We start from the raw sequence: 14,498 nt of genomic DNA on the forward strand, positions 1-14,498 counted from the left end.
TGCCGCCTCCTCCAAATGACTATTGTAGTCAAGTATTTGAATAAGCTTTTTACTCACTTTATGCATTTTTCGGAAAAATTGTTACAAATGTAGGGTTTGTCTTGATTTGTGTTTTATATTTCCATGATTTTTGTTGTTGTGTATTCTTTCATTTTTTGATTCGAAGCCTTTTTGCATATTTTGACGGATCTGTCACTTTGACGGCAATCACAATTTAAATTAAGCGGCACAATTATGGTCAAATTTCACAGGTGACTTGATGAACAACCATTTTTAAACACATTGTACTTCAGATCAATTAATTCATTTAGAACTTTACATTTATTTTTTTTTCTATGTTTTACTATACTTATTTATAAATTTAAGAAACACATTTGAGTTTACTTGAACTACTTTTTGGTTTCTTTGCCAGTTGTAATTTATGAGACGTGAGACTTTATTTAAATAATACATTAAACAATAACAATAATTTTATTATTGTTTTTTTGCCTAAAAAATGTTTATGACAAAGTTCCTGCTCCAGATAACCGCTATCTTTTTGACATCAGTAACTCAAAAAAACTTTGTTTAATTTTTTAACTGTTCATTTAATTTTCCCAAAACGAATTTCGTTAATTTATAATTTTTTTGTCTTTTTTAGTATTCCGAATAAATTAAAAAAAAACAGTAAGCCTGATGAAGATGAACTACTCGTATTCAATACAGTGAATAAAACCTCCCTTTTTTTAGAAACGTAAATAAACCTATATTAAAATTTCCACCTCCTATAAGCGGACACTTCTCCACAACGGACAATCAAAAGTTCCCCATCGGTGTCCGTTGTTGAGAGGTTTTACTGTATAATGTTTCAGTATATTTCCTGAAGTTTTTTGAGAAAGCTTGCCATTTTTTGGTACTTGGGAGTTATTTTTGTTTTTTTAATAGTTTCCTGTGCCACAGTAGGGTTCCGTATTTTTTCTGAGTTTTTTAAACCAATTTCTGCGAGAGCTTTTGTATCGTGAGGGTGAAGGTTTTTTATTTTCTAACACATTTCTGTTATTTTCGGATTGAGTGCTGAGAACTTATTAAATACTTACTTTTTCTCCCTCTTGCCCGCCCCCGTATCCCTGAACCCCTTCGCGAACGGATTGTTGTCGATCTTGAGCTGCGTTATCTGCAAATAAAAATGAACCTAATTAACCCGACAATTAACAAAGAGCGATTATTTACATAAACTCTGCGCGATAAAATTACAGGAAATTCGCATCTGACAGTAGAGTAACGAAGAAGAATTCGAAAAAGTCTCTCTTTCTTCACCACACTCTCTTTCTCTGTTCCTCTCGAATGAGATTCCTCGAATCACTCAAAACGTTTTTATCCTTGTCTAATTATCACACGAGCGCTCCTTCGATGCTCTTTATATAACATATCGTATCTGTTTTGAGTTTCTCGAGCGGTTTTGTGGCTTTGTTCTTACGAATAATGTGCGACATATCTCGTTTGATTCCGAGAACAATTAGCGGATCGAGGAACGGTTTTCAAGCTTTTTATTTTAATTGGGACGCGATGAAATTTCGGTTTTGTTCGAATTACCACTGGTGGTGGCTCAAGCAGAAAAAATTTTGTAAATATTTGAGGAATCCACCGGAGAAAACCAACGGAAAAATTCACTGATTACGAGATAGGGAATCTAATTAAGTTGACATTCTATCGTGAGCGTGTTTTCACAGGTAGAGGTGTGAAGATTTATCTAATTAAAAAACGGACTTGGCCTGAGATCGGACCATTTTTCCCATGACTAGAAGCGATTATTTAACTTGTTTTTTTGTCTGTCATCTGATTGATATTTTCCGAAACTAAATGAGACGGTTTTTGTTAAGTTGTCCGAATGAACTGAAATTTTGCACACTTACGTAATCTGCGTGACAATGCAATTCTTTATAGTTAATTACCCCCGAAAGGGATTAAATGGAGTACTGGTCACTCAGTCACTTATCGAAATCTATTAACTCCTAATCAATTTTGTTACGTTTTGTTACAAAAAAATTTCGCTATATTTTTTTTATTTATTTATCTTGGATAAGAGACACAGAACAGAAGTCAGGATGTGGTGTCAAATGCTAAGCTGTTTTCTACCACATACTGCTAAACAAGTGCACAAATCAGCAAAATAACTAGAACAAATAAAGGCTTAAAAGCAAAAAATAAAAAATGTTTTTATTTAAAAAATGCAATATAAAAACCTGTAAACAAAAATATTTTCCTTTGATAAAAAACATAATTTTTTGTTGGGCACTTTTTACATAAAAGTTTTTTTTACATATTTATACAGGCTGTCCCGTCTAATGAATACCTAATATACTTAATATATACTAAGTATAGTAAGTATAATATATACTAAGTATTAATAGTTTTGTTAATAATTTTTATCTGAAAATTGGTGCACAGCCATAACCCGTTGGGTTCTGGTGAATAAAAACATTTTTAACATAGCGGCACTTTCGGTTATACCGGAAATTGCAATCAACTTTCTTATTTTAAACGGAAATCCGTTTTTTATAGCGTTTTAGGATTCCTTGAGTTATTTCAAAAAGATTTTAATTAGCATTCCCTGTACATAAATTTAGTCGTTTTCGAAATAATCATAATTTTTTGAAAATTTTTGGATTTGCACCATTCACTTTAAAAACAAATATTTTAGCCAATTTAATAGTTTTAGGAATCGTGTTTTCATAATCAAAAAAGAAAACCTATGATTTTCCTTTAGTGTGTTCAAAATTTGATAAAAAAGTTTACAAAGTCCAAAATTTTAACGATATTTTTGGAAAATTACAAACCATAAGTCAATTTTTTCAAATTAAATGCCCTAATTTTTATTTTACTATGTAAAATAAATAATTTTGCCACGATTTTTATTAGCCTTTCTTATACTTAAATTATTAAATGTGCTAATTTTCAACTTATGTCGGCTTCTCTTCATACTGACAAAAAAACATTTCTCAGTGAATAAACGGTCAAAATTTTGTTTTCCTTTCCACCAAAATAAAAATTCTGTCATTTCATTTGAAAATTTTGAGTTATGAATGTTTAAAGTTCTGCAAACTTAATCTCAAAAATTAAGGGTTTGCCAACTTTTTTTAGAAATTTGAAAACTCCAAAGAAAAAATCCAGACCTTTTCTTTGAAATAAGCCTAAAAAAACGTCAAAATTTATTAAAACGGCAAAGTTATCGATTTTTGAAGTTAAAAAAACAAATTCAAAAATTTTCAAAAACTCTAAATATTTATTTTGAAAACGATTATACAGCGTGTTAGGAAATGTTCTAGCAAAAATTTATAGGTAGATAGAGAATAGCAAAACAAATCGTTTAAGTAAAATTTATGTAAATCAAAAATGCATAGTTTTCGAAAAACAATCGTTCTGAAATTAAAGTCCCAAATTTTGAGAACCGCTGAACTAGAATTATCAAAGTTTGCGTAAATTTTAATATTATTGACAAAACAACTGAGGTAAATTAACTTCTTGGTACACTACGTTATTTTTTATTTCAATTTGTTTTGTTATTAAATTTTCCAAAAAAACCATTTTTTTTGCCAGGACCGAGATTCAGACCTCCCACACAAATAACCATGTCAGCCTCAATTTAGAAAAATTTTCAAAACGCCCACGCGCCACCAACTCTATTTTGTTAAAAAAAAAATAATTTCTAATAAACCACCATAAACTACACAGTGGCTCTCAACAGGTGGGTTAATAAAAATTTCTGAAAAAAGTACGCAACTTTTAGAAAAATAAACATAGCTTTCTATTAAATAAAAAAGTTGATAACAACTTCCGGTATAACCGGGAGTGGCGCCATCTTGAAATTATTTTCATTGAGATTATGTATAAAAAATTTCAGATGCCCACCACTATTAGAACTTCCAATACTTCTAACGTGGGTTTAGAGGGAACAGCCTGTAGATATAATTTATATATTTTTTTACCTTTTCGTTTTGGTACGCTGTCACTGCGATGAACTCCGTTTCCTTGAAGACGTACGTCCGAAACGTCGAGTAGGGCAACTTCAAAATGTCGTTGGCCCTAACGAGGTGAAACCGAGGCTGGTATTTGTGCATGGAGTTGAGTATCGTCTGAAACAATCCAAAAAAAATATGTAGAAAAAGAACAGAAAGCACAATAATAAAAGTAATTGAGATGTTGGGGAGCGAATGTCTTATTATACACATTAGACTTATTGATTTGTTTCGGGACATGGTAAATAATTACGAGCCGATGGCCGTTATATAATTTTCTAATCGACAATAGAAATTATTAACAAGTCGTAAAATAGATCGAAGTCATCGCTCAAAAGGCAAAAACTCGCTGCATATTTCAAAAAGACGTAAGGCTCGGTATAATATGATGTGAGAACAGGTTTTGTTTCCTTCGATGGATGATTTGTGCCAACCTTCTATGAGATACTTGTGTGGTCCACGGTCGGATTCGGTCTTCGGTCGCACACCGAGCACTAAACATTTAAATATTCCAAGATACAAGGTTTAGATAGAGAGCCGCTCTTGATACCGTTGCCCCGACCGACTTGTACCAACGAACTGAACGGTAACGAAAACGATTTTTCATTTTTCATCGACTTAATTAACTTCAAGGGTGAGGGCTGCCTTTACGACGAATCACTCATTAAAATCATCCAACGAGGATCATGCTGCTTTAACGAGAATATCAGTTGGACGATGGCAGCTGTCAAACGGACACATGGAATGAGGCGCCACAGGATGGTAAATTAAAAATTGACCAGACAGAGAATTTCACCAATTGCTTGGCATGCGGAAAATGTTGTTGCGTTTTAGATCAAAGCAAAAATTGTTTTGTAATTTTCAAAATGCTAAGACAAAAGGAGAAACGAAAGCCAAGAAAACAGAAAACTGAAAAAAGTAAATAAAGTATAAGTGAAACCTTAAAGAAATTAATGAAGAAAGACAGCGTGGATAAAGTTAATGTGAAGAAAACATAATAATCCAGTGTTCAAAAAATACGAAGAATAAAACAGAAACAGAATTACGGTAAAGAAATTTTAAAGAATGCGAAAGCTGAAGCATAAAACTTTAGAAATAAAAGATGGAAACTAATCAAAAAAATCAATGATTTGTTTAAATTTTAATTTACCTACAACAGATACCAGCATAATAGCACACATGATATACCCGTAAGTTAAAATCAAAGAATAGATAAGAAGAAAAAGTAAAAAAAAATAAAAATTAAATTGAAGACTGAATAAGAAGGAAACAAAAGCACAACATATCCTATGTTGTAGTAATATAAATAGTAAAAATATAATTTTATGAGAAAACTGATAATGACTTTTCAAATATAAAGACAAAGAAACAAAGAAACAAAGGAAAAAATCTAACTGAACCAGGAAAGTATTTGAGGCAATAAAGTAGTTGAATAAGAAAAAATAAAGAAGGTGAAATCATAAAGGTAAAGAAGACAAAGTAGAAGAAAAAAAATGATATAACAAAAAATCATAAAAAAAACAAAGAAAAAATTTAAGAAGAAAAAAGAAGAAAAACGGAAAACATTTCAACGAAAGGGAAAAAATACAATAAACTTAATAACAATTAAAGAATATAAAATTACAAACAATTATATGTTTTTGTAATAAATGTACATCACATGTTTATCATAACATGAGATCGAAAATATACTCAATTAGAGCAGGCCTTGAAAGTGAAGTGTAACTTTAGCCACATCTTATACTGGGTCAAACTAGCATACGACCGCAAAAGTGCGGCTGCAAATAAATGGCTAAAATGTGGCTAAAGTTCCGTAGGCACAGCCCACTCTAATTTAGTATATTTTCTATCTCATGTTATTATATCACAAGCGGCAAATAAATTAGAGGAAGACATAGATAGGTACATGAAAAATAAGGAAAAGACAAAAAGACAATAAAATAAAGACAAAAGCGCAATAAATATCATGACAAAGTTGTATTAAAATAAAAATAGTAAAATAATAGTATGGCGTCATCAATATGTACAAATATTAAAATTTCAATATGTTAAGAATTTTCAATGCTAATTTTCTGCATACCTATCTAGGTAATCAACTAATCATACCTTTCTTCCCTTTCTCTCTTTCTATTTATGACTAGTCTAAAATTTTTTGTTAATGAAAGCTAATGAAAAAAAATTCATTTTCAATAAACTCTAAAACAACTGACTCTAGTTTTAATTAAATCTGCGTTTACTCTTAAATTACATTAATTAATTACTAATTTGTATCGATTTTTGTTTATATTTTTTAACTATAGTAAGTATGTTGCTGTTTTTATACTATTTTAATGGTTTTGCATGTATAATGTAGACAAAATGAAAGTTTTTGGAAAACAATGCATGTTTAAGACCAAATAAACTTTAAAATAATGTTTTAGTTAGTTTTCAACTAAATCTGATTATATTTTTTAATTATAAGTGTTTTTAATTAATTATCATTGCCCCGCTAACTCAAAAATTTGAAGTTCGATCCCTGATAGAAGCAACTTTTTTTGCTTAATTTCTTAATAAGAAATATTAAAAAAAACATGACATCAAATAAAAGTTACGCAAACTCAAAAATTTAGGGTTCGATCCTTAATACGAGCTCAAAAAAGTTCTTTGTGTTTTTTTAAATTCTTTAATAATTGCTCTAAAGCAGTTTTTCAAAACTTGAGTAAATCCTTTATTTCGGATTATTTTTGCATTTATGATAGACGCAAATTTTTGACAAATCAAGTGTTTAAAACTAAATACTAAACCAATTGCCAACACAGTGTAGACAATCAGTTGTTATTTTCAAAGACTTGCCACGATTTATTCACAAGCGGATGCAACTTTTTTCTGTTTAATTTTTTCATCACTTTCGAATAAATAATTAAGTACCTTACGAAAAAACCAATTACTATTTCATCAAGTAATTTAATAAAAATGTGATTTTTAATTAGAACACACAGAAGAACAGATATAGGTCTTCTTTTTTAATCCCACAAATATGATTTCGAAATCTCTAAAACTTAGCGAGTTTTTAGTGACAGTTCTTAGTGACAGGTGAAAATCCAAAAATTTTCAATAAATCCTAAATGTCTCAAAAACTGTTAAACTTAGGTATAGGAAAAGCTGATAAAAACTTCCTTAAAACAACACAACTAATACAAAAACGTAGTGAAAAATATAGCTTTCCATTTAAAATAAGAAAGTTAATAGCGACTTTCCGTATAACCGGTAGTGCTGCCATCTTGAAGATATTTTCATTGAACAGAACTCAACGGATTATGACTGAGTACCAACTTTCAGATAAATATCTTTATTAGAACTTGCAATACTTAGACGGAATACCCTGTAGTAGTTACGTAAACGTTTTGAGACAAAATAAGCACTTTTAAATCCAGTGTTTAAGACCAATTGCTAACACAGTATAGAGAAACTGTTATTTTTTTCAGAAGCGTTTGCGTTAACTCAAAAATTTTGAGTTCAATTTCTGTTTTTTTTAATATTCCAGAAAAATAAAGTTAAAAAATACGTAAAGTAATCGAATTTACAACTTAATTAAAATGATTTCTTAGTTATAAGTCTATAAATTAGGTATGATTGTGTCAGAATACCCGTTCCTGTTTGAAAAATCCAAATAGTAAAATCTTTTTGCTTGCGCTGGACGGCAGGGCCGTCCCGCAATATCACGTCGTAATTCCAGCCCGGCTTGCCATGATGTAAACCTCTCCGGAGGTATTATTACACAAATTGCTTTGAATTTTTGATGAATCGTCGAGGAGTGGTGATAATTATTTAATAATATAATTACCCCGTCTGTATGTGTTCCACGTGTGTGCCGTCAACGTGAGAGCGAACATGAGCGTATTCATCGGTTCTTGTTTCGTTTAATTAACACTATCGAAATGATCAGAGGTGACTTAAGACCATTTACATATTCAAAAGGCCAAAACGTGTAATTTAAATTTTTATTCGATAATAAAGTGGCGATCCTTAAAAAACCAGTAGCTAATGGTGGAAATGCCCGATTTTATTCGTGGTGGCGGTACGCATTGCGTTGCTCGAGAAAATATAGGGTTTTTATCTTTACGATTTCGTAGAAATTAGTTTGTGTTTAGTGTTTAAATGCGGCGGCGCTAATAAAACGTGGAATTTCTCGGCCGATTTATCGACGAAACGACCTTCTTCGTCTTCTAATTACCAGAAATTTCCTCGCTGAGGGATTCACATGTCATCGCCGACATTTACATTATTATCTCCAAGCGGAGCTAATTGCGGTGTAAAATCGAACGATGCACTGTTTCGTTGCTCTCTGGACACGGACCAAACGTGTTTCCGATCCAACAAGTCACTAGCCTTAATTAGCGAGATATCTGATACGGATCCAGATCCGAAATGCCGGTTTATGGACAACGAGTGGCGAAAAGAAATCTACACTACCGACTTTATTATCATTTCGAGACGATTTACGACGACGACGACGTGCACAACTGACTTGACGGAATCGAGATTTTTGCCTAATTGGCTGAACACTAAGCCAAAAATTCGGAGTTTAAACCCTATTTTTTTACTTACAACCAACTCTTCATAACGAACACCTCTTTACAACGGACATTTTTGTACGAATGCACTTTACAACGAACAATGAAAGATTTCCCATCGGTGTCCGTTAGTGAGAGGTTTTACTGTAAATATTTTTTTGGGGAAAATCAAGTTGAAGTCTTTTCCACTTCACTTTATAAGAGTTTTTAATCCTAAAAATTTCACCTTTACATTTCGGACAATTTGGATAAGTATCAGAAATAATTATTATTATAAATATTATTTTAATTAAAAAAAAGCTGCTCGTATCAGGAATCATACCTTTAGATTTTAGAGTTGACACAGTAACGATTGGTCCTCGCACTGTGTTATTACTGTTATTAGGTAGTAGAGACCTGATTTTAGGAAACTTTCCTAACACAATTTTTAATTTAACATAAGATGTGTTTTTTTTCAATTTATTCAGTTTTTTTTGTTTTTAAGTTTTTTGAATTTTCAGTCTCTTAGTGTATTGGTTTCTTTATTCAGAATCTAATGTTTCAATTTATTAGTGTTTCTATTGTCTAATTCAATAGTTTTTTTAGTTTATTTATTTTTCTGTCGATTAGTTCTTCAGAATTTCAGACTGAATATTTTTTAGTTTTCAAGTTTTTTGAATTTTCAGACTCTTTGTGTATAGGTTTTTTTATTCAAAATCTAATGTTTCAATTTATTAGTGTTTCTATTATCTAATTCAATAGTTTTTTTAGTTTTTTTATTTTCCTGTCGTTTAGTTCTTCAGAATTTCAGACTAAACATTTTTTGGTTTTTAAGTTTTTTGAATTTTAAGTCTCTTAGTGTATAGGTTTTTTTATTCAAAATCTAATGTTTCAATTTATTAGTGTTTCTATTTTCTAATTCAATAGTTTTTTTAATTTCTTTATTTTTCTGTCGTTTAGTTCTTCAGAATTTCAGACTGAATATTTTTTAGTTTTCAAGTTTTTTGAATTTTCAGACTCTTTGTGTATAGGTTTATTTATTCAAAATCTAATATTTTAATTTATTAGTGTTTCTATTTTCTAATTCAATAGTTTTTTTAGTTTCTTTATTTTCCTGTCGTTTAGTTCTTCAGAATTTCAGACTGAATATTTTTGGGTTTTTAAGTTTTTTGAATTTTTAGACTCTTAGTGTATAGGTTTTTTTATTCAAAATCTAATGTTTCAATTTATTAGTTTTTCTCTTTTCTAATTCAATAGTTTTTTTAGTTTCTTTATTTTTCTATCGTTTAGTTCTTCAGAATTTCAGACTGAATATTTTTTAGTTTTTAAGTTTTTTGAATTTTCAGACTCTTAGTGTATAGGTTTTTTTATTCAAAATCTAATGTTTTAATTTATTAGTGTTTCTATTTTCTAATTCAACAGTTTTTTTAGTTTCTTTATTTTTCTCGTTTAGTTCTTCAGAATTTCAGACTGAATATTTTTTAGTTTTTAAGTTTTTTGAATTTTCAGACTCTTAGTGTATAGGTTTTTGTATTCAAAATCTAATGTTTCAATTTATTAGTGTTTCTATTTTCTAATTCAATAGTTTTTTTAGTTTCTTTATTTTTCTCGTTTAGTTCTTCAGAATTTCAGACTGAATATTTTTTTGTTTTTAAGTTTTTTGAATTTTCAGATTTTTATTGTATAGGTTTTTTTATTCAAAATCTAATGTTTCAATTTATTAGTTTTTCTCTTTTCTAATTCAATAGTTTTTTCAGTTTCTTTGTTTTTCTGTCGTTTAGTACTTCAGAATTTCAGACTCAACATTTTTTAATTTTTTTTTAAGTTGGTCAGCGTTAAAATTCTTTTATCAGTTTTTGTACCTTTAATTCAAAATATGCATACTCTTATTAGTTTTAGACACTTTTCGTATTCTATAATTTTTTGATTTCAGTCTTGATTTTGGAATAAAAAAATAATTTACGTAGAAACGTCAAAATTGCAGTGTTCGCCAAAAGTTAATTTTCATGTTAAAAATGTATTTATTTTAATTATTATACTGTTGTAATTATTAATTTTTTCAAACCGACTGTGTAGATTTTAATAAATTGTGTGAACTCCTACTTTTCTAGGGTTCTTAGTTTTTGTGTAATAAATTTAAAAAAAGTTTGTTTTTGTCAAAAAAGACCAAATTATTTCAAAAAGTAAGCAGAATTGACCATTTTTTTCTTGAAATTTTATTTTGTAAAAGTCTAGCCCTTAAACCGGTTTACTGGTGTCTCATTTGTCTCAGGAATGAGTAATTGACCAATAAAAATATAAAAATCACCTCCTACTTGTTTATTTAGTGCACAAAAAATTGAATGACGATTAAAGCTTTTGTCATTGGATATCGTAGATATTATTGCACTCCCAATTGTAAAACAGACTAATCAGAAGGTGATTAAAACTGAGCAAAAAATTGCTTGATAATTTTGTAAATGTCGGTCAAATCATCAAGAATTTCGCTGTTTTCTAAGAAAATTCACGTAATTAATTCCATGTTCAAACTTAAACATTTCGTAAATTTTTCAGCAAAAACTCAAGTGTTCCCAAGGTTCCTTTAAAAAACTGAAAAATGTACCAAATTCGATCAAAAATCTTGATACTATAATTGAGAAATATGATCCGATTTTATAAAAGTGATTATTTAAGTCTTGAAAAAATAGAAAACGAAAAAGTTACTCAAATCGGAGTTTTTTGGAGCATCTGCTTGTAAGCACATTGTACATTGTAATCACAAATCTTTGAAAATAACAACTATTTGTTTAAACTGTGTTGACTCGGTTTCCACCATAAATGCAAAACCTCCAAATAGGTTTAGTTACATACATACTAGAATTAAAACATATAAAACTAGAGCGATTAGTGTGTATTTGAAAATCTTTAAAAAAAGTTGCGACTATCAGGGATTAAATCCGAAATTTTTAAGTTGACTCACAGTCGCTTCTGAATACAAAGTAACTATTATTGGCGTAATTTCTGTAAATACATATGATACCAATTAGGTCAACTGGGTTTTTATCGAAAATTAAGAGAATTAAAATAATAAACAAAAAAATTAGGCATTGAATTTTTTAAACTGGCGCATGCGTCACAAGCTTTTGAAAATAACTATTCTTCTAAACTGTGTTTGGATTCGAATTTTTCAGAAGTTGTCATTTTGTCTCAATCATAAGCCCAAAATGCTCAGATGAGCTTAGAAATTTTTAAATACTATACTTCTTATTCAACTTATCAAGTGGAATCGAAAATTACAATTAAAATAAAAAATGTATTTAAAAAAACTCGTTACAGTACTTGTACCTATAAAGGATCGAATCCAAATTTCTGAAACGGAACATCAGTGAATTGACGGAATCTGGGTTTTTGCCTAATTAACTCAAAAATCCTGGGTTCGCTCCCCGCCGCGAGCGACTTTTTTTTGTCCTAGAACAGCATGGGCTCATTTGTACGAGTTAAAATATTTGGCCAATAACATAGGGAAAATAAAGCAATCCATCTTGTTGCGATAAAAACGCACCACTGCAAATTCCTCGTGACGTTCGGCGGTGTCTCTTTTTCCATTTGAAAAAAAATTCAGCTAAACAGGATGCGTGATTGTGAATTCAAATGTGAAAATTATGCGTCTTTTGTGCCAAATGACTGAACTAAGCGACGCGAAGACTCGATAATTATTTGTAAAGAAAGAATTATTTTAATATTTTATACCTCACACCATGCGGCGTTTTAATATAAATATAAATAATGCTGAAGAGCCGGCTTTGAAAGTACCGCTCGTTTAATATCCTGTATTTTAATTTTACACTCCTCTTAATATTTCACTTCGCTCTCGCGGTTATTGAATCGAAGAGCCCGTCATTTGTCAGTTAATTAATTATAATCCGAATACGAAACTGTATCAAGGTTTCGCAAAATTAAAAACGAAAATTACACATTCACACTTGGGTGAAGTTTATGGCAACAATACCACTAAAAAATAAATAAAATTTTAAAATTATGTAAAGCACTGACTCTAGGGCACACATTCCCAACGTATTTACATACATAATTGTTACGCATTTACGTTTATCGCGTCATCTAAATATATGTGAATTAAGAACTACACTTGCTTGTGTGGTTTATTTGTTAACATGGAAGAAAAAAAAGTGGTCGCGTCGGGAATCGAACCACAAATTTTTGAGTTAGCGCGGCCGAATAAATGGTTATGAATTTATTTATTTGCTATCAAACACTGAAATACCCAATAAAATGTTCTGAGAACACCTAATTCCTAAAAATATATGAGAAATAATTTGCAAAATTTTGGACACATATCTCAGATTTTTAAGTTTGTAACTATCATCTGAACTGTCGTGGAATTTTTTTTTATTGGTAACATTTTAAGCCTTCTTTTTAATATCTGTAACCTAGATTATAAACAAACACTATTTTAAAGCACGTCTCCGATAGCAACGTGTTTTTAGTTAAAAAGTTCCAACAAAAAAAAATTTAATTACACTTATGCGAAAACAAGTGTTTAGGTATACAATCGCATACGCTCGTTGCATAACGACAGCCCTCGAACTTTAAGCTTGTGTTTTCGCACTTGTATTATTAATAACTATAATTGGTATTAAAAAATATTTTTTTGCTAAAAGTTGTCATAGTTGCTTTTTTAAAAATGTCCTGTTAGTTCTAAGAACACCCAAAAAATTTTTTGACTTGACCTGACCTGACCTGAGATTTTTGAGTAGGCGCATGCGCTTTTAAATAAATTGTCGCAAATCTTTGAAAATACGATTTTTTGTCTAAACTATGTTTTTTTCAAAAATTGTCATTTTGTCAATTTACACTTTCAAGCGGTTTCGAAAAAAAACACAAAAAAAAGTTGCTCGTGTCAGGGATCGAACCCGAAACTTTTGAGTTGTGCACATACATACTTTTATTCATTTTAAACATTTTACAAATTTTTTGTATTAGTCTGAATTTTGGAATAAAAAAAATATTTACGTAGAAATGTCAAAATTGCAGTGTTCGCCCAATGTTATTTTTGCATTAATTAATAATAATAATTAAATAAATACTAAATTAAATAATTAATTAATTAAATAATTTAATTAACTGAAAGTCCTACTTTTCTAAGGTCTTTAATTTTTGTGTAATAAATTCTAAAAAGTTTGTTTTTGTCAAAAAGCATCAAATTATTTCAAAAACTAAGCAGCATCGAGCATTTTATTCGCAAATTTCCATTTTCTAAAAAACCAGCCCTTAAACCGGTTCACTGGTGTATCATTTGTCCCACGAATGAGTAAGTGACCAATAAAAATATAAAAATCATCTCCTACTCGTTTATCTGGTGCACAAAAAATTGCAAGACGATTGAAAGCTTTGTCAGTGGATATCGGAGGTATATTGCACTCCCAGTTGTAAATGTAAATGTGAAACCTAGATTATAAACACTATTTTAAAACACGTCTCCGATAGTAACGTGTTTTTAATTAAAATGTTCCAACAAAAAAAATTTGAATTACACTTATGCGAAAACAAGTGCCTAGGTATGCAACTCGCATACGCTCGTTGCATAACGACAGCCATCGAAATTGAAGCTTGTGTTTTCACACTCGTATAACTATATTTGGTGTTAAAAAATACTTTTTTGTTAAAAGTTGTCATTGTTGCTTCTTTCAAAATGTCCTGTTAGTTCTAAAAACACCAAAAATTTTTTTGACTTGACCTGACCTGACCTGACCTGAGATTTTTGAGTAAGCGCAGGCGCTTTTAAATAAATCGTGGCAAATCTTTGAAAATACGATTTTTTGTCTAAACTATGTTTTTTTCAAAAATTGTCATACATCCAAGCGGTTTCGAAAAAAAAACACAAAAAAAAGTTGCTCGTGTCAGGGATCGAACCCTAAACTTTTGAGTTGTTGCACCCGGTGGTAATTTTTTTTTCTTCTTTTGGTTAAATTTC

At 30.1% G+C, this 14,498-nt stretch overlaps 1 protein-coding gene across 9 annotated transcripts in view; it reads right to left on the reverse strand.

The window, feature by feature from the left end:
- Positions 1 to 14,498, reverse strand: part of LOC661159 (optomotor-blind-like) — a 124,071-nt gene that overhangs the window by 12,710 nt on the left and 96,863 nt on the right. For all 9 annotated transcript variants that reach the window (XM_064358263.1, XM_064358262.1, XM_064358261.1 and 6 more), the window contains 2 exons: positions 3,966 to 4,112; positions 1,077 to 1,153 (listed from right to left, as the gene is read on the reverse strand). In XM_064358263.1, coding sequence (XP_064214333.1) covers positions 1,077 to 1,153; positions 3,966 to 4,112 — 224 coding nt within the window. The remainder of the gene's footprint in view (positions 1 to 1,076; positions 1,154 to 3,965; positions 4,113 to 14,498) is intronic.

Source organism: Tribolium castaneum, chromosome 8, assembly GCF_031307605.1.
Source record: "Tribolium castaneum strain GA2 chromosome 8, icTriCast1.1, whole genome shotgun sequence".
Classification (NCBI taxonomy): Eukaryota; Metazoa; Arthropoda; class Insecta; order Coleoptera; family Tenebrionidae; genus Tribolium; species Tribolium castaneum.